This window comes from Ranitomeya imitator, chromosome 2 (genome assembly GCF_032444005.1).
Source record: "Ranitomeya imitator isolate aRanImi1 chromosome 2, aRanImi1.pri, whole genome shotgun sequence".
In the NCBI taxonomy this organism is placed as follows: domain Eukaryota; kingdom Metazoa; phylum Chordata; class Amphibia; order Anura; family Dendrobatidae; genus Ranitomeya; species Ranitomeya imitator.
This window is the reverse complement of record NC_091283.1, coordinates 68192571-68214188: the sequence shown is the minus strand read 5'-3', so window position 1 is coordinate 68214188 and position 21618 is coordinate 68192571. Positions and strand designations below refer to the sequence as shown.

Sequence of the window (21618 nt, the reverse complement as noted above, 5' to 3'; positions counted from 1 at the left end):
GTGGTAACGCCACGTCAACAGCGTGCATCACTGCTGCAGCCAATCACTGAGCTCAGCAGGTCCGGAGCTAGCGCTGGATTTAGGGATTTACTCCTGAATTTGGGAAACCCCTTTAGCATATTGTTTATATAGGTGGAATTACAGTTTTTATTTTTTTCAAATATCCCCCCCCCCAAAAAAAAAATGAAAAGATGCTAATGAAGACTAAACTTGCCCAGAAAAAAGCATGCCATCATACAACTTTGCTGAAAGTAAAATATTAGAAAAATTATAGCTGCTGAATAAAAAATGAAAATAAAAAATAAATAGTTGATGAATGGGAAATTAAAAAAAACTGGGCTTAAAATATTATAGTTAGAAAGATCGGATTCCACTTTTGGGGTACCCTCTGCGGCCACGCATTATATAGTTGTATCACATTGATCATTGCATTATGTATAAAAGATCTTCTCTTTACTCCTCACCTAATATTCTCTGCACACAACAACTTCCGTCCTTGATATTACATCAATGGAATTTTTTATGAAAATTGTCGTATCGGTGTCTTGATGAGAACAATGGAGGATATTGACATTTCCCTTTATTTATTTGCTGTGTGAGTTATTTCTCGCTTCCTTGGTTTTTATTTTGAATAGAAGCATGAGGAAGTTGGCACAAACATGGTGGCACTGCCCATGGGCTTAATTTCTATAGTCACAATAATCCACTGAGTGCACAAAGCCGTTTCACAACTTGGGAAATAGTCTACGGATTAACCTTGAGGTTTAGCATTATGATGAATAATAAGGAAAGATTTCGTTCAATCATTGGGCTCCACGATCTACTCCAAGATCAGGCTGAGGGAAGCACCAAAAAAAACAGAACTTCAAGTGAGGCTCCACCTTGTAGAGATCATTGCAATTGCTACTTATACAATGTTGGGTTGAAATAGCTTTTTTTGTAATGAGGCATAATTATTTGGACAATAAAAAAGTTAAGTGTTATTTGTAACATTAAAAGGTATCACCTATTTAAAAGTTGTACCTTACTTAAAAAGGTTGTCCACTACTTTTTCATTGATGACCTATCCTAAGGTCATCAATGTCTGAACGGTTGGGGTCCGACATCCGGCACCCCCACCAATCAACTGTTATCGGTGTTGGTGGAAGTATTCACTTGCGGAGCTGGTCGTCTTCTGTCAGTGGCCGAGGCTTGGTACTACACATCCACCTCCTATTCAAATCAATAAGAAGCAGGTGTGTAGTACCCTGCCAAGGTCACTACCAGAAAACGGCCAGCTGAGCCACTGAGTACTTCTGGCAGGCGCCCGCTGCCATAGACACCAATAACGGTTGATCGTGGGGGTGCCGGGTCTTGTACCCTAACCGATCAGAAATTTATGACCTTTCCTAAGGATAGGTCATAAATGAAAAAGTAGTGGACAACTTCTTTAATGTTGACAATTTGCAGTAATTGCCGATTGTTTAGGGGTTTCACTGCTCGAATGCACACCGATAATAAGAATCAGGCTCTGAAATGATCATGTCGGAATAAAGCTGGCGATTTCTAGCTACCCCATAGATGAATAGAGACAAACATCACATCCACAGCGCCATTGCAGAGAGGCATTTTAGAACCCCATTCCCATGGTCATTGGGGCTCTGTCTACTGGTACCACCAACAGGTCTCAAGAGAAAGGCACTTACGTTCTTTAAACAGCTGCAATCATTCTCTATGGGACTTTTGGAAACGAGGTGGCCATACGTTACCATTGCTCCATTCTAAAGGGACATTTCAGAGCTCGGTTCCTGGGGTCATTGGGAGTCTGTTCACTTGTAGCCCCAACAGGTCTTAAGAGCAAAGCACTTAAGTTCTCTAAACAGCTACACTCATTCTCTATGGGACTTTTGGAAAAGAGGTGGCCATGTAGAGTCACTGCTCCATTCTAAATGGGCATTTCGGAGCCCTGTTTCTAGAATTATTAGGGGTCTGTCCACATGGACTTCAGCCGAACCCGAGAAAAGGCTCTCAAGCTTTCTAAACAGCTACATTCTTACTCTATGGGACTGCAGGAAAATAGTTGCCCATGCACAGCTACCGCTCTATTCCAATGGAGCATTCATGAACCTTGTTCTCTTGATCAGTGGTGGTCCCGATGGCCAGACCCCACCGATCTGCAGGATATCCACTATTCTTTGAATAAGTGTTACATATTAATTTTTGCAAATTATTTAATTATATCAGAGTTCTTTAGCAGTCAAAAATGTAAATATAACAAAGTTTGGCAAAAAGTGAATCTTGTACTAGCACCAAAAAATGACAGCAATATAATTTGCTTGTGTGCATTAGATTAGATTAGGACAATTTAATAATTTTATTTTTTTTTTCCAGGTGTCGGCATTATGATGGTGTGCATTACAACATTGGTATCGATATACTACAATGTGATCATTGCATACTCTTTGTATTACATGTTTGCTTCCTTTCAAAGCGTTCTGCCCTGGTCAGATTGCTTCAGCTGGTCTGACGACAAGTGCAGTAAGACGATACGCGGTAAGTGGCTAAACTGCTAATACCGTTTTGTTTTTAACGATATTATGTATAATACATTGTTGCATGATAACATTTTTCAAACTAATTATTGATGAACTTGAAAGGCACATATTCGCCAATCTTTCCTTTTTTGTAATATGATAGCAAGCGATACTTTTCCCACCTCCATAAATGTTGGGTAGTGTTTTTAGATACAAGCAAGTTTTCAATTTACTGCTTACTAAAATTTTCTGCCGGTTTTTTAGTTATTAACATGTTTTTCTTTTCAGCTTGTTGCCTTGTAGACCGGCCAATGCTGCTAAACAGCAGAACATGTGCAGCGCTTACACGCTCTTTTCCATTACAAAAAGGTTGTTCCTTTTTGGGAAAAATTTCAGCCCAAACTGCAGTTTATTGAAAAGTAACAAACCGAGCTATACTCCCATTTCCCAGCTCCACTGGTGAGTCTTTGTCACTGCTCCCGGTGTCTGACATTGGATGCAGTGCTGACATTACATCGAAAACTTGGCCAATTAATAGGTTTACACTGGCAGAGGCGCTGAGCTCACTGATTGACTGCGACATTGTGGACAAATCATCAGCACCACAGCCAATGTCCTTAACAGCGGTGCCAAACATTATATGAAAGCAATCCACCCCTTTAAGATTTTAACCACAGTTTTGAAGCTGGACAGGATCCCTGGAGCTAATTGTTACCTCCTAATCCTGGGCAGCTTCAGCGGCATGCTTACAAGCTAGAAAGCAGCGGTGGTCGGTCTCCTAAACAACAAGCTGTAAACAAAAGTAAAGTGTTAATATCTCAAGGACAGCTGCAAATTGTAATAAGCTGTAAATTGCAAAAGTGTTTGTACTTTCTGACAATATCCACATAGTGAGCCCTCACGGGTAGGGTCCTCTCTCCTCCTGTACCAGTCGGTCACTTGAATTGTTTAAGGTCACTGTACTTGTTATTTATTATGTATAGCCACATATTCTACCCATGTATTCCTCACATCTAAAGCGCCATGGCGCTATATTAACAAATAATATTAATATGAAGATGGGAATAACCCTTTAACAATAAAATATAGCTTTTTTAATTTACAAGTTAAAGAAGTTGTCCTCTACTTGGACAACTTCTTCTCATACCCTTCACTTAGCCCCCATAAAGCAAAACCTTATACTCACCTCCTGTGCTGCCACCGTTCCAGCAGTGCCGGCACCGTTCCAGCAGTGTCGGCACTCGCTCTCCCTGGGTCTCTCATGCGGTGTTCTGACACGTGACATTGGCACCCAATCAGCGCTGGTGTCACTGTTCCCAACTTCAGGCAAATTGAACATAAAGAGGAAGCCAGGGATCAGCTGCAACACCGCACGAGAGCCCCGGGAAAGCGAGTGCTAACACCGCAGGAACGGTGCCAGCGCGAGAGGTGAGTAGAAGATTTATTATTTTATAGGGGGCCAAACATTTTGATCAAGAAGGGGTTGTCGTAGTAGTGGATGGACAACCCCTTTAAGTCTAAAAGTGAACCATCCGTGTACAAGTACCATAGGATCCTCAACTAGGTGCAGACTCTGACACAATAATTGGTCTTAGAGGTCCAGCAGAAAAGTGATATAATGGATTATCAATAAAATATTTAAAATATATAAAATGGGTAGAGAAAATACAGAGCACCACAAAAATGGATACAGAATTATCTTCAAATGTCCCCATGATATGCCGTTTAAATCCAGACACAAAGATAAAGACAATCCCACTCCAGAACCTACAGTACTGGTCCCTAACACACGACACATCGATGATGTGGAAGAAGGTTCTGTGGTCAAATTAAACCAAAATAGAACTTTTTGTGCTAAATGAAAAATGCTGTGTGTGGCGGAAAACTAACACTGCACATCACCCTGAAAACACCATCCCCACCATAAACATGGTGGTGGCAGCATCATGCTGTGGGGAGACTTTACATCAGCGGGGACAGGGAAGCTTGTCAGAGTTGATGGGAAGAAGGATTGCGCTAAATACAGGGCAAACCTGCTAGAGGCTGCAAAAGACACGAGACTGGGGTGTAGATTCACCTTCCAGCAAGACAACAATCCTAAACATACTGACAGAGCTACAATGGAGGGTTTAGATCAAAACAGATTAAAGTGTGCTAACGGCTCAGTCAGAGTCCAGACCTAAATATCATGGAAAATATGAGTCAAGACTTGAATATTTCTGTTCACAAGCGCCTCCATCCAATTTCACTGAGCTAAAGTTATTTTTGCAAAGAAAAATGGTGAAAAGTTTCAGCCTCTGGATGCGCCAAGCTGGTAGAGACATACCCCTGTAGGATGACCCTACGGTCCTGCACATCTGACTAACATGCATATCTACAAATTATCACCATCCAAAATGAATAAAGTGTTTGTCTCACTTTAGGCATCTGCAATGTGACCTTACCTAATAATCAGACAGTGACAGGAAACCTGACTTGGGTGAAAGACAATAATCACACTTGTGATGCAAACACCACTATGCTGGATGACGTGGACCTGCCAAGCAAACAGTACTGGGAGTAAGTGAAACTTTATTTTATGTTTGCTTATGTTCCATCATGATCATCTTACTATGTTACACTCGTTTGTCTTTTGTTGTATGCCCCATAGTCATAGCTCTTTATCTGAAATTTGGCCAATCCAGGTTGTCAGTGGAGCTAAAATGCAGAGAATTATAGGCCCATGAAATGCTTTGATTTAATAGCACCAAAGTTTACATCTGATTATAGATCATTGTGGTTTGGTCCTGATGAAGAGGTTTGAAAACCTTGAAACGCGTTGACATAATAAACTGCATTAATGCTTCACCTTTGCGTGTGATTGTATCTCAGGCAGCGCAGATTCTGAACCACCGTATTCCTCCTTTACTACATTATATCTAACCATGGTCATAGACAAATCCAAGCAAACAAAACATTCTTGGGTCTTATTGATTATTATAGAACTAGCTAAATAGCACTTGTTTAAAGACCCTTTTACCTGGGCTAGGAAATTATACAAATGACCCACCTCTCGTAGTGGTCAGGCCTGAATTTCTGAGCAAGAGGCTACCGGCTTGCCTTGAGTCTTCCTATAACAAGTTCACCCCACATACCTTCCCCCCTGGGAGATGAAGAGGGAGAGTCATCTCACCAGATACCAATGCACCTGTATTCCTTAACAGGGAATCAAGTATGGTAATAATAATCAACTTGCGATATAGATAGAAAGAGTAAAATGAACACATTAGTAGCAATCACTGTGAACTGTAGAATTATAATAACCTGTACAAGATCCCCAGGTTTAACCCCTTTCTGACCTCGGACGGGATAGTACGTCCGAGGTCAGATCCCCTGCTTTGATGCAGGGCTCCGCGGTGAGCCCGCATCAAAGCCGGGACATATCAGCTGTTTTGAACAGCTGACATGTGCCCGTAATAGGCGCGAGCAGAATCGCGATCTGCCCGCGCCTATTAACTAGTTAAATGCCGCTGTCAAACGCAGACAGCAGCATTTAACTACCGCATCCAGCCGGGCGGCCGGAAATGACGTCATCGCCGACCCCGTCACATGATCGGAGGTCGGCGATGCTTCTCCATTGTAACCATAGAGGTCCTTGAGACCTCTATGGTTACTGATCGCCGGTAGCTGTGAGCGCCACCCTGTGGTCGGCGCTCACAGCACACCTGCATTTCTGCTACATAGCAGCGATCAGCAGATCACTGCTATGTAGCAGAGGCGATCGCGTTGTGCCTGCTTCTAGCCTCCCATGGAGGTTATTGAAGCATGGCAAAAGTAAAAAAAAAAAAAGTAAAAAAAATGTGAAAAAAATAAAAAAAATATAAAAGTTTAAATCACCCCCCTTTCGCCCCAATCAAAATAAATCAATTAAAAAAATATCAAATCTACGCATATTTGGTATCGCCGCGCTCATAATCGACCGATCTATCAAATAAAGAAAAAGCATTAACCTGATCGCTAAACAGCGTAGCGAGAAAAAAATTCAAAACGCCAGAATTACGTTTTTTTGGTCGCCGCGACATTGCATTAAAATGCAATAACGGGCGATCAAAAGAATGCATCTGCACCAAAATGCTATCATTAAAAACATCATCTCAGCACGCAAAAAATAAGCCCTCAAACGACCCCAGATCACGAAAAATGGAGACGCTACGAGTTTTTTTAGCAAAGTTTGGAATTTTTTTCCCCTACTTAGGTAAAAAATAACCTAGTCATGTTAGGTGTCTATGAACTCCTACTGACCTGGAGAATCATAATGGCAGGTCATTTTTAGCATTTAGTGAACCTAGCAAAAAAGCCAAACAAAAAACAAGTGTGGGATTGCACTTTTTTTGCAATTTCACCGCACTTGGACATTTTTTCCCGTTTTCTAGTACAAGACATGCTAAAACCAATGATGTTGTTCAAAAGTACAACTCATCGCGCAAAAAATAAGCCCTCACATGGCCAAATTAACGGAAAAATAAAAAAGTTATGGCTCTGGGAAGGAGGGGAGTGAAAAATGAACACCGAAAAACGAAAAATCCCAAGGTCATGAAGGGGTTAAAGAGAATGACAGATATATATTTTAAATCCACTGAAAGAGATTCTTTTCTTTTTAGAACAAAAACATACGGGCTGTTAGTACCTTATGTCCTACTTGTTCAGTTTCTGCATAAAAAATATGTAAAATAATAAATAAAATATAAAAAATGCAAATCCACTGCACGCCTCCAGTGTCACAAGTAATTAATGTACTAGGGAAGGCTATGGACTGGTGCATATGTTCAAACCCTATTTTCTGTTACACTTTTTTTCTTTGTAGGAAAGTAACCCTCCGTCAGTCCAGTTCCATGGATGAGACCGGGGAAGTGGTTTGGTACTTGGCTTTGTGTCTGCTTTTAGCTTGGATAATTGTTGGAGCATCTTTATTTAAAGGAATCAAGTCATCTGGGAAGGTAACAACAGAAATGATGCCGTGCCCCTTTTTTGGTTTATACATTTCATACCAAATGTTGATGTTCTTCTTCAGGATAAATCCACTTGATTGTCTTAGAATCCATTTGATCCATATTGTTTTTGGTATAAATAGTAGGTTTGTGTTTCCGTCATCTCTGATTGGATCTTAATGTATATAATTCCAGGTGGTGTACTTTACGGCGACTTTCCCTTATGTAGTCCTAATCATCTTGTTAGTTCGAGGAGCGACTCTAGAAGGAGCATATAATGGAATTAATTATTACATTGGAACAGAGTCAAATATTACAAAGTTAATGGATGCGGAGGCAAGTGTAAAACTTAATTGTTTGATTTCTTCAATACCAACAAGCTAAGATTTACTCATTTTAGGATGCCTACAATTTTGTGTTACTGTGCCGCAGCTAGTCATAGACTTCTATGTATGCCATATCCTAGTATTGAACATCTCAGATTAAAAGAAAAAAATAATTACCACTCAATTATCATTTGCAAATTAGATGAGGTTATTGTTACAAAATCCAAGAATATAACACGTGACGTTGTGGTCATCTCACATGACCTTCATCAAACAACAGATTGCAGATGAATTGGTAGTTTATTGGTCATAACGCACGTGGGATTTTAGGTGTACCCCTCAGGAGTAATGGCGCTGTATACCTGCCATCCTATATATGCTAAAATCAACATACCACCAGTCCATCCAATATTTCATGAAGGTTACATGGGATGTCAGAAATGTCACACGTTAGATCCTCAGATTGTGTAACAATAACATTTTCTTATTCAAAAGTGGTAACTGAGTGCCAAGTTCTTTGTGTTAAATTATAAGAGATTTGGACCCTACTCAAGCACCAAAACCTTCTTTCTTGAGTGCCATGTTCTACCCTAATGGCTGTACATATTGCTTCATACAGAAATGTTTTGTAACTGAGACTGTATACGTATCGTGGCATTTTGTGCTTGAAGTGTAAAGTAATAATATTTACTACTCCCATCTAACAGTTAGTCTGGCCAAATTTAAGACTCCATATACATTTGACTAACGTCAGCCAAACCTGCCAATATAGACAGGTTCGGCCAACGTCTAATGTGTACCGGGGTGCCAAATGACTGAGAGCCAAGGGAGACGTCAACCGCACATGTCCGATTTTGAACAGCCAAGCTCATTGTTCTACCAGAGACATGTCAATCGGTGACATTCTCAGAGAGAACATATGAGCGCTTGGCCAAATGAGCACTCCTGCGTATGGGAGAGTCAACGGAGAAGGCAGTGTAATGCATTTAGCACAGGTTACTAGAAGTTAAAACACTTTCTCTTACTTAGAGCTCATTCAGAAGTCCGATTTTTGCATGCGAGTGTTATTCATGTTTTTCACAGATAGTGCTTGTACCTATGTTAGTCTATGGAGCAATTCATGTTCAAATTTTTTCGTTTGACCAAGTGGACGGCAGAAAATATCAAAGACATGTCCAATTTTGATCCAAGGGTCGGATCAAAATCAGAAATGCAGGTCAGTGGGATAACATTCAAGTGCAGTCCGATTTATAAACTGTCAGAATGGAGAAGGTCGATAAATTGTTTTTTTAACCTCTTTCTGACATCGGGCGTAATAGTACACTGATGTTGGACTCCCTCCCTTTGAGGTGGGCTCCATTGCTGAACCGACATCTTTTTCAGCACATGTCATCTGTTTTGAACAGCTGACTTGTGCCTCTAACAGTCATGGGTGGAATCAAGATCCACCGTGGTTGTTAACTAGTTAAATACCGCTGTCAATCTCTTTCTGGCAAGCACGGCAGAAATCCCGCTCATCAGTGACCCCATCAAGTGACCGCGGGTCACCGATGGGTCAACATGACAATCAGAGGTCGGCAGCAGACCTCTATGGTTGTCATAGCCAGATTGCTATGAGTGCCACCCGGTTGTCGGCGCTCATAGCAAGTGAGAAATTCTGCTACATACAGGCAATCTGATCATCGCCTGTAAGTAGCAGAGCCAATTGTATTATGGCAGCTTCTAGTCTCCCAAGGAGACTATTGAAGCATGCCAAAATTAAAAAAAATGTTTTTACAAATATTAAAAAAAGTAAAAAAACGTAAAAGTTCAAATCACCCCCCTTCGCCCGATTCAAAATAAAACAATGAAAAAAATCAAATATATCCAAAGATCTTGTCTACACCAAAATTGTATCAATAAAAATGTCAGCTTGGCGCACAAAAAATAAGCCCTCAACCAACCCAAGGTGATGAAAAATGGAGACGCTATGGGTGTTAGAATGTGGCGCAAATTTTTTTTAAACAAATTTTGGATTTTTTTTTAACCACTTAAATAAAAAAGAACCTATACATGTTTGGTGTCTATGAACTTGTAATGACCTGGAGAATCATCATGGCAGGTCAGTTTTAGCATTTAGTGAACATGGTAAAAAAAAAAAAAAACAACTGTGGGATTGCACTTTTTTTGCAATTTCACCGCACTTGGAATTTTTTTTCTGTTTTCCAGTACATGATATTTTAAAATCAATGGTGTCGTTCAAAAGTACAACTCATCCTGCAAATAACAAGCCCTCAAATGGCCATACTGACCAAAAATTTTAAAAGTCATGGCTCTGGGAAGAAGGGGAGGAGAAAAAAAACGAAAACGCAAAAGCCAAAATACCTCTGGAGTTAAGGGGTTAAATTTCTCCATGTACGAGAAAATCGGATAAAACTCACGGCATTTCTAGTCAAACTCTGATTAATGTGTGATCAGAATAATCATTTAGGATTTTCTCGTGTGCAGAAAATTTGAATGTCTGAATGAGCCCTTACTCTTAATTGACTAATTATACATTGTAAATTGGCACATGCTGCATGTAGTAATAAATCCGGTACATTTTTGGTCTCATCAAATCTACATCCAATTGAAAGATGGATCTGAAATTGCACTGCCAGTCTCCCACCAGACAATGAAAGGACAGTGAAGGGTTAGTGGTTTTTAATTTCCAACGCGTTTCGAACACTTCATCATCAGGACAAACCATTATCTGCCAATCTCCCACCAATCTCCGACTCATCATCTGGTGGGCGACTGGCAGAGCGATTTCAGATCCATCTTTCCATTTATCAACAATTAAAAGTGCATACTATTGTATGATCCTCATTTGTTCGCATTTTATGATCCTCAACTTTCCCAGTATTACAAAGAAAACTTTCCTGACAGTTTTTTAAACCGACGAAGTAATTTTCATGAAAGATTAAACAGATATGTCACCCCTACTAGAAAAACAAATTGGCTGAAGAAAACTTGTACAGACCTGCGACACGTACCTATGCCAGTCACATTTATTTAATCAGCACCCCTGAATATTGAGGTCATACTAAGACCTGACACATGCTTTTGTCTCATAGTATGTAGATTGCACCAATTATTAATTTGGCAGCTATCCATGTAATATAGAACATAGCCTAGGCGTGATAAAAATTCACTCTTGTATGACTCCAAATTCTTTTCTCTTGAATAATAATACAAAATAATTGCAAGCATTAAAAATTACAGAATGAGAAACTAATCCAATAAGTCTTTGTATACTATTGAGGTCTACTTTACGTCAAAATTATGCTAAGATCTGGCATATCCTGTTATGCAAAACCACACCCGTGAATGGACTGTGTTGCACAATGAATGCCGTAATGTCCGTACATCCAACATCTTAAACCCCGGCTCTATTTTAAGAGAGAGTAGTTTATGTTACTGAAAAAAGCAGCAATGGTTTTGTAATATTACATAATTACATAATTAATACGGTTGACAAAAGACAAATGTCTATCAAGTTCAACCGAGGGATGGGAAAGGTCAAAGGGAAGAGGCACATGCACAAACACAATGCATGATCCGGTCTGCCCCAAAACAGCTAATCATTCCCACCTGATCCCAATTGTTGACCCCATGGGAGAGGCATTCAGAAAAGAACTTTACCTATGTACATAAATATTTGTAATTTTCTTCTATGAAACTATCCGAGTACTTTTTGAAACCATCGACAGTTTTTCTTGTGATCAGCTTATGAGGTTGACTATTCCACAGATTAATAGATTGAATGATAAAGAACTCTTGTCTCCTCTGGAGATTTAACCTATCTTTCACCAGACCTTCTTGTGCCTTTTGAGAGGGTTTTGCATAAAACAGCTTTTGATCATACTTTTTGTATGGGCTTTTTATGTAGTTGTTCCACTAAATCATGTGACCTCTCAGACGTCTCATCTCAAGACTAAAAAATACCGTAAATTATTTTAATTATTCCTGATGACCAAGATCTTCCATGGCACTTATCAGTTTTGTGGTTTATGTGTACCTTTTCTAGCTGTAGTTGATGCCCAGAACTGAAGTTCAGATGAGGTCGCACTAACACGTTGTAATGGAGTGATGGTCGTACATGCTCACTACTGCTCCAATTATACTGCGGACTTTGGGCCTACTAGCTTGTGGATAGGTGTTAAATATTATGTATGGGGCAATCCCTTTAAATTCCTTTGTAGCTGCTCTTAGGATGATTCATAGGTGTTAATTAACAGCTTTTAAACCAAGATATTGTGCTCTGTTATAAGTAATTTATTTCTAGATCCATATGCTAGGCTGTAGGTTGAATTTAAAGGGCCTTTGTCCTCTTTCATCCTTAAAACTATGAAACTTTGTCTTATCATTGGTGTTTCTAATGGATGAATACTTTATCGATTTTAGGTTTGGAAAGACGCTGCTACCCAGATATTTTTTTCCCTTTCCACAGCCTGGGGTGGACTTATTGCTCTATCCTCCTACAACAAATTTAATAATAATTGTTACTCAGATGCAATCATAGTTTGTGTGACCAACTGTGCCACCAGTGTGTTTGCCGGTTTTGCCATATTTTCCATTTTGGGTCACATGGCACATGTGTCTGAGAAATCTGTCTCGGAAGTAGTAGATTCAGGTACGTGACATTTGGGACAAATACGTTTCCGTAATATTATAATTATACACATTACGTGCTAAGCTCATCTACGGTATCATTCTGTAGATCCTATTGTTGGTGACTCATCTCTTCTCAAACCATAAAATGTCAAAAAATGTGTTGAAAATGTTTTTCTGTTATAACATCTTCCAATCCATCTTCCATCCAACTTTTAGGCTCAGTAACCTTTAGGTAATTGCAGTAATTGCTGTAATTTTCACTTTATAATTTTACTGTTTTGTGTACCGATGGGACCAAAAGTTTTAAGAGTGACACATATTTTGGTTTTCACAAAGGTTGCTTTTTCAGACTTTTTAGATCTTTTAGTCAGACAGTTCTAGGGTCACTGAAGTATAATTACAAGCATTTCATAATTGTGTAAGCTTTTATTGAAAATTGCATCAAGTTTATGCAAAGACTCAATATTGATTGGGTTGACTCTTATTTTTCAAAAACAAGAATCTGTGCAATTTATATTTTATTAAAAATCACATTTGTTCTCAAGAACAGAAGATTTTTTTTATTCTATAGTGTGCACCTTATTACATGGGTTACCAGACTCCTAGTGGCCTCAGAGCGGCCAGTTACCTAGACAAGGAGCCTTCACCACTTGAAGACTCTTAATTTTTGAGCCAGGTCACACCTTTTTGAAGCGAGCTAGATTACTGCATCTGGGATTCAGTGCTCTTGTGTTTCTTTCATGCTACACAGGCAAAGCTGCATGGTAGCATGATAGAGCACTCAAATACTTTAATGTAATATTCTAAAAATCAAGTAATCCATATAAATGTGCAAATAGCCTCTTTACCGAGGAATAAAACAAAGTCTCTATTGTCAAGTATTGTAAGTAGCAATCCTAAAAGTCAAAATTGACCTTTTTACTTCATGACCCAGGATATACAGTGAAACAGAACCTCCATTTGCAGACACGTGTTTCGAGGTTTTTGCCCCTCATCAGTGCAAAGTTAACCCAGTACATCATCCTATATCAACTTGGCGCTGAGCACAGGGAGAAACTTTACCTATTAAACTCCATGTAAATGGAAACTGAAAATAATTTTAGTTCACTCAAATATTGCAATCTTTTAGATCCTCACTGTAGAAGACTATGACCCCAATTATATCACTCTCTAGCCGTAAGGCCTCATTCAGATGTCCAATTTTTTTTTCACATATGAGAAAGACTTTAATCAGAGTTTGGTGCAAGTGTCATTCGATTTTTTTTATTTTTTTTATTTCTTCACCTTCTCCTTTCTGACAGTCTACACTCGGATGTCATCTGAAAGCTGTCTGATTTTTCCACAAACTCATTGACTTGCATTGCTGATTCTGATCTGACCCTCGGATCAAAGTTAGACATGTTTGCAATATTTTTTGCAGTCTGAAGGAAAAAGTGGACTACCACAGGCACAAGTGCTATCCATGAAAATCACGGCTCACACTCATACGCAAAAACTGGACTTCTGAATGAGACCTCATGCTGAAATAATTGTTTTTTTACTTTGGTATTACATTATAAAATTATTTCTATTTGTCATGAGGTTGGGTTTATATTCTACAAATCTTAAAGCTCCATCCAAAGGTCACCGTCTGTTATTTTTAGACCAGTTATTACTTTGGTATTGACTAAGAAATATTCACAACAGGGTTTGGCTAATAAGATACATTTTAGCTTTCAGATTAATTTAAAAGGGTATTCCCATCTCCAAGATCCCATCCCAATATGTAGTAGGTGTAATATTAGCAAATACCTCCAATTAGATATGTAGGATAGTTTTTCTGATTTCCTATGTCTTATTCCTCTCATGTGCAGGCATTGCAGGACCTTAGGTATCCATGGTTACGACCACTGATATAGTGACAGTTAGCTAGTTGCTAATGGTCGTAATTGTGGATACCTAAGGTCCTGCAATGCCTGAACATGAGGGAAAAAAACAGCAAATCAGAAAAACTATATTACATTTCTAATTGGTAGCATTTGCTAATATTATTGCTGTATTATTACATCTACTACATATTATGATAGGATCACGGAGATGGGAATACCCTTTAATGTACGCTGGCAGCTTTTATGATCTATTGATTACAATTCAGTAGTTGGTTTTACATGCTTGTAATTTTGGTCTATATCATGACAACAATAACAGAACCTGTTCTGTGGTGATAAAAGCTGTATATATACATGCAGGATATGGGCACCTTTGGAGCTTTTTTTTTACCTAATTGCATACACTTGAGGCTAAAAATAATATTTGTAATCAGGTTTCATGAAAAAGTTTGCAACATTTGAATTTTATGTCTGATTGTTTTCCTGCACATTTTTGTCTGCAGAATGAGATTAATCAGGTAGCGGTAAGAGAGCTCTTCCTGGCTGGGAATTTGTGACTTTTTTGTCTGCCTTTTTCTAAGCTCCTTTTGGCGGATTTATGAATACAGACCACATCAATGATGAGCTGAACATTCATATGGTCATTAGTCAACAAAGAAAAGTTCAGCAAAAGACGGATAAAATAAGTTACAAACTGAATTGCTGATTCTTAGTTAAAGCATCACTCCAACAATTATTTTAATTTCAGCAGTGAAGTGGTGAAACTAATGTAAGTTTCGTACCTTAGTCTTATACTTACCAGCCACCATCTCCAGTTTTTCCAAGCACCGCTCCGGTCCCAAGCGACCATCTTGTGACCACCACTTCTGACTGACCGGAAGTTAGAGATAACGGTCACAAGCTCTCAGTGTAAGACTATGATGGTCTCGTTCATTGAGTAGTGACTTCCGGCTCTCCCAGCAAATACTGGAGCGAACCCAGAGGTCACAAACTGCTGGAGACGGACTAGAGAAGCGTCGAGGTCAGAAGAAGATGGTGGTTGGGACGCATGATACTAGGTGCAGGAACTTAGATTAGTAGCACCACTCTAGCGGTAAAATAATCACCGGAGTGGTGCTTTAACTTTTTGTGAAGACAGCAATGTGCAAAGAAACAAAGCCAATGGTGCAAAATTTTTAACAAAGCAAACTTGCAAATAAATATATATTTTACATCAAAATCCATGCACTTAAGTAAAAAAAAAACATTGCCCCTGAAGGTGTCCATACCATTTAAGATTTCAAATGTCCAGAATTGGCCAATTTAGACTATTTTCTGCAGACTGAATGAGCCTTTTGCCTTTTCATAAAACGAACAAGAGTTACAAAGAAATGAATTTCTAGTGTAGAAGGAAAACCAATTCCTGAAAAATAGACTTTATTTCCTGCATTTTTGTAAGAGAATTTCCCCCCGATTGAAACATCCTTGAACTTTTGTAAATTATACAAGATAAAGTTTAACAAATCAGTGAACAGATCAGATATGAGATGTGCCGAGAATTCCAATGCATTAATGTCATTGTCCTGAGTGTAAGGGAAAGTCAAAATGTGAGTGTAGGAAAGGCTTCCAGAACATTCTGTCACTGTAATGTGACCGGCTCCAATCCTGCTGCTGTTTACTGATCACAAGCGTGACCACAGCTCTCTCAATCAAGCATTGTATTTTTTAATTTACAAAAAAAAATGTTTAGGACATAAACACTTTCTGTTTGTTGTGCTACATGTAACACAATAATTACAGATCCCACAGAGAAAGTCATCGAGTGTTCCCAGAGCCTACAATGCAGGATATTAATAGTTATGCCATTTAGGGTACTGAGCGCTGTCAGGATGTTCCATTACCAGCGCTGGGAGCAGGTGGTGCGTGACCGCAAGTATGTGATTGGCATACATGTGGTCACTGGCATGGCTATTGCTTTTGGTGGTTCGGTTACATAGGCCTAAGACCACTTGATATATGATTTGTTCTGTCCAAAAGATTTTGTATTACATGCGGTCACCTGTCGACTAGACGTGTACAACTTCGTAATTGTAGGATCTTTTAGGTCTGACCATTTGGACCACCAATTCCACTGTCTTATGTCTGCTGCAGCCTATTGGCAGATGCTGACCGCTGTGACAGAATATCGATGAGCAGCAGTCGATCAGCCAATGTCATATCACCCACCGAGAACCGCAGCACTGACCTCGCTGAGACGGCACCACTTTGGAAGGCGAACATACATTGCTTTAATTTAAAGTAGGGGATTTCCAGTAGTGGCAACCCCTTTCTACATGTCCTACGGTAGCATGTTGCGTTAGTTGGGATCTACAAGACAGATGATGTTCTGGTGGACCTAGCATGTCCAAGCTTTGCCCTTATCCTACCATTCCTATAAAACTTATTAATGTAGAAAACTATTAGTAAGTTTTCACAAATGTTTAAGATCGAAGCGGCAGGTTCTTAATCAATGCATTGTCAGGGATCAAAAAAGTCTAGTGCGGTGGTGCACAAAATCATTCCACTCAAAGGAAAAGACAACATTGATACCATCCTAAAGATCCATTTTGTATTTTATTCTAATTCCGGGTACACCAATTCCAAATTCCATGCAAATTTATCAGTACTAATTTTAATGAAGTGTGTGGTTCTTTACTTATATGCATTCACTTTATACATTTCTTTCTATTGTGATTTAGGCTTTGGTTTGGCATTTATTGCATATCCAGAAGCTTTAAGTCAACTTCCAATTTCACCACTTTGGTCATTCCTATTCTTCGTCATGCTTCTTACTTTGGGTCTGGACTCTCAATTTGCAATGATAGGTGAGAACACTAAGCATTTTTACATGGTCGGCGCCAATTAATTTGTCAAATACTCCTGAATTAGGATTAACAGCCAGGTGGTGTTTCTGTATTAGTTGTAACATCAGATTAGTGCATCAAGACTTTGGGGAGCTACTAAAAATGTACTATATCTTTACAAAATGTAATGTGTATTATTCTGTTTTTGGCCTTAAATTCTGCTTTATTTAAAGGGAGGTATCACACGAAGAACATTTATTATCTATTTACTGGGTAGGTGATGAATGAAGGTCGAGCCAATGAGAGCACTGATCACTATAACCAGAGCTGTGTCCATCATGTGATTGGAACAGTAGTGAAAAGCTTGGAGACCATTGCATTCACTGTATAAGGCCTCCTTCACATGTCCTGGTGATTCCTGCACTGGAAAATCCAGTACTAGTGAGATCAGTGGCCCATGTCCTTCTGCTATTTGTATGTATGTATGGGACATCCCTGTAGAATCTGTTTTCTCTCTGTGGGTCAGTGGCTCTGTGTCACATCCATGTGGCATCTGTGTGCCATGCATATGCCATGTGACATGTCCTGGCGCCTGGGAGAAGCAGTACAGTTAGCTGTTCCCAGGCACTGGATGCTGAAGGCAGCCATAATCATTATCTCCTGGTCTCCCTGTTATTAGCGTGACCAGGCAATAATGATGGGAGTTATATTCAGCACACACTCTGTACATCGTGTGTAAAATTAAGAATTAAAGGAAAAAAATGGCATGGGCTCCTGTGCAATTTTCATAACCAGCTGAGAGAAAGCCCACAGCTGGGAGCTGATGCTAATAATCTGGAAAAGTGGGCAATATCCCAAAAGGTTACTAGGCAATTAATAACAATTCACTGCTGTTTGCTTAGCTTTTGCTGGTTAGTTTGTTTACGGGGTACCTCAGAAAAAAATGACATAGAGTACTCCTATAAATTCAAACCAGCAAAGGCTAAACAGACAGATGTGGGTTGATATTAATAGCCTGGGAAGGAGCCAGGGATATTTTCCCCTTCCCAGGCTACCAGCATTAGCCCTCAGCTGCCCCAGTAATGTCCTCGCCATAAGCTTCGCTCTTCCCATTTGCCCTGGTGCTGTGGCAAGTGGGGTAATAGGGCTGGGGTTGATTGTATCTTTGTATTGTCAGCTGACATCAACTCCAGGGATTGGTAATGGAGAGGCGTCTATAAGATCCCATCATTACTAACCCCATAGTAAGTTTTGAAATAAACACACAGCAAAAATAAAATCCTTTATTTGAAACAAATACTCCCTGCCCTCTTTTTCCCATTTATTATTTTAAAAATTTAAATGATAAAAAACCATATTCCTCACCTGTCCAATGAGAAGATAATCCATTTATCCTACGCCGTAATCCAACTCTCTCTACATCTTGATGAAATGTGGCATGATGCAACCATTCACCCTAACATTCAAGAGATACTGAGCTGAGCTTGGAGCGCAACTTCAGTGACAAGCGGTAACATCATAGAGGTTACCGCCGGCCACTGCTAGCTGTTCCCATGGCCAGTCACTGTGAGCCGGCCAATGAACTGGGGCAACCATCATGATGTCACCACTAGAACCGTGAGAATTTTCTCACGGTGCTAGCGGTGATCTTATTGAGGTTACCGCAGTTCATTGAGCCATTCACAATGAACTGAGCATGGGAACAGCTGGCAGTGACTGGTGGGGAGTCTGGGATGTTATCCATGTATCATCTGTGTTTCACGTGTGCAGCACACATTTTATATGTCTGTAGGTTTTTCACACAGGTATATGGTCGGTGTGAAAGACCTGACATGTACGCACTACCATTGAATACCATGGATGTGTGTCCTACCTGTACATGTGATCTTCTTATTTGTGTCCACGTTTTTTTTCTATTTATTTTGCTTTTTCTTCTAATAATTTAAAATTTATACTACTGTGCCCGGTATCATTATTACCTTCTCCTGTAGAAACTATCACAACGTCCATACACGATGCATTTCCCGACCTCATGAGGAAACATCGGATCCCTGTGACTATTGGGTGTTGCTGTGTTCTGTTTCTTATAGGACTGGTCTGTGTTACACAGGTATTGTTTCGTTAATCTCCTTTAGATTGTATATATACATTGAATGTACTGTACATGTATATCAGGTGCCTTAAATGCTGATTGAACAGATCCACTCTCTGACTAGTCTGACAATTGGGTCAGAACGAACCTTGTTTGGATGAGAGATTGGGACATTTGTAAGTAGGAAATTTCCTACAGGTGTCTTTAACACCACTTAAAGGGAATCTGTCACTAGTTTTTTTAACCACATCTGGGAACAGCATAACTTATTGGCAGAGACCCTGATTCCAGTAATGTTTCACTTGCTGGGCTGTTTGCTGTAGTTTTGATAAAATCCCTGTTTTCTCTCCTGCAGATTAACCAGTTTTCTGAATGCTGAGCTCTGTATAACCCCGCCCACACCACTGATTGGTAGCTTTCTGTGTACACTGTGCATATGCAGAAAGCTACCAATCAGTGGTGGGGGCGGGGTTATACAGAGCTGATGAATGAGGATGATGACATGGCAGCAGGTTTACTAGTCCTTTAGTCATATTCTCCTGCTTCTAAAACAGTGATTTTGTTGGATTTGTGGTCTGCCTCTGTCTCTACATTCTATACACAAACCTGTACTGTAGCATATTACATACCGGCAGAGTCACAGCTAGGCTTTTCATCCTCAAGGGCCACATTCAGTCTGACGTTCCCCCATCTAAAACGTGCTATCCCCGCCACCAGTTAATGTAATACAACTTTATTTTTACATGTGGACCTAAACTATGCTATATACACCAGGGCTGAGTAAAATGCCTCATTAAAGGAATGCTAAATGGCAATTCTCCTGTACATATACCAGGTTGGGAGACGGCAACATCAGCTGCTTTCTTAAATGACAGTAGCAGATAATCCCTAAATTGCCCCTCCCCCAAATTAAGCCATTCCCATCCCTACTGTTGCCCTGCCACATCCAGTCCACAGTCAGTATCACTTTTCTGTGCCAGCATTTATGATTACCTGATACTATTCTACTTGTCAAAGGACTGTGTCCTGCACAATGACATTGTCCGTTCATTGCTGTCAATATTAGATGGTGTAGGGTCTCCCAGTCTTCACTTAGTCCTGACGTACACTGAGGCTTTTTGCATACGTATTGTTAGAATATTTAATAACATGGTATGTCAGGAAAGTGGATTATTCCTCTATAAAGCAAGTAGCGTACAGGTGACATATTCACTGATTGTAGAAGTTTTCTTGTTTTTTCTTCTCTATCCAGGCCATACCATCATGACAACTTCTCCAGGATCAGTTTGCTGCTGACACAGCTTTGACATCTCACTTCTGTAGCCATCCCTACAATAAGTCAGACCTCAGACCAATCCACAAACTAAATAAAGACCCATGAATAAATACCCCAGACTAAACCTGCTGAACAGATACAAAGCCTAGATCTCCTAAACTAACACAATCCACAGATCAGATCCTCATAAACATATACAGACCCTGACTGTCTCCCATACAGAACCCAAACTAGACCCTAGAAACTCCTGACACCTTAACTATTACAGTGCAAATACTCCCTTAACAAAAAGAGACCCCTTAACAGACCCAGACCCGATCACCTAAATAAACACAGATCTCAGACCAGACTCCATTACAAAATACAGACCCTAGGTCCATCAAGCTAATACAAAACTTGAGACCAGACATCATAAATTAATAAAGACCTGAGACCAGACCCTCTAAATACAGACCCCAGATTCACTAAACTAATAGAGAATCAATACCAAACCCCATGAACTGATGTAGAACCCATACCAGAACCCCTACATAAATACAGTCGTCAGACTAGACTCTCTAAAATAATATGCCCTGAGGATCAGACTCCTAAACTAATACAGACCCTTGACTAGATGATAAATGATGGCTATTGGGAACATTTAGCATTTTGCCCCTCATGGATGAATATCTTCTCTACTCTACATAGCATACCCTTAGGTGACAAGCATTAGAACTTACATTGGACCTCTAGTATGTGGCACACCATTGACCATGGAGGTCCTTCACCATTGCCCGTAAAAACGAGTAGACTTTGTCCTGTAAATTACATAATTAATAAAAGGTGTATTCAAAGGTCTTGTACTGAATGCAATATATATTTTGTTGTTTCCTATAGGCTGGAATTTATTGGGTAAACCTGATCGATTATTTCTGCGGTGGGTGGGCCATCCTGTGCGCTGCGGTACTCGAGTTAATTGCCGTATGCTGGGTTTATGGTAAGGGTTTGAATTTGGCAATGTGCGATATGATGTACCAGAATAAGTCCCTTATAGCACATAGGCAGACGCTAGAAATACCATTGGCACATGGTAGGTGGGAAGGCATGTTACAGATTGCACATTGTGGTCCACAAGCTTGA

At 39.8% G+C, this 21618-nt stretch overlaps 1 protein-coding gene across 2 annotated transcripts in view; it reads left to right on the top strand.

Annotated features, from left to right (window-relative positions):
* Positions 1–21618, top strand: part of LOC138661924 (sodium- and chloride-dependent neutral and basic amino acid transporter B(0+)-like) — a 59352-nt gene that overhangs the window by 23201 nt on the left and 14533 nt on the right. For both annotated transcript variants that reach the window (XM_069746918.1, XM_069746919.1), the window contains exons 5-12: positions 2371–2532; positions 4937–5072; positions 7357–7489; positions 7676–7816; positions 12232–12460; positions 17027–17152; positions 19123–19241; positions 21376–21475. In XM_069746918.1, coding sequence (XP_069603019.1) covers positions 2371–2532; positions 4937–5072; positions 7357–7489; positions 7676–7816; positions 12232–12460; positions 17027–17152; positions 19123–19241; positions 21376–21475 — 1146 coding nt within the window. The remainder of the gene's footprint in view (positions 1–2370; positions 2533–4936; positions 5073–7356; positions 7490–7675; positions 7817–12231; positions 12461–17026; positions 17153–19122; positions 19242–21375; positions 21476–21618) is intronic.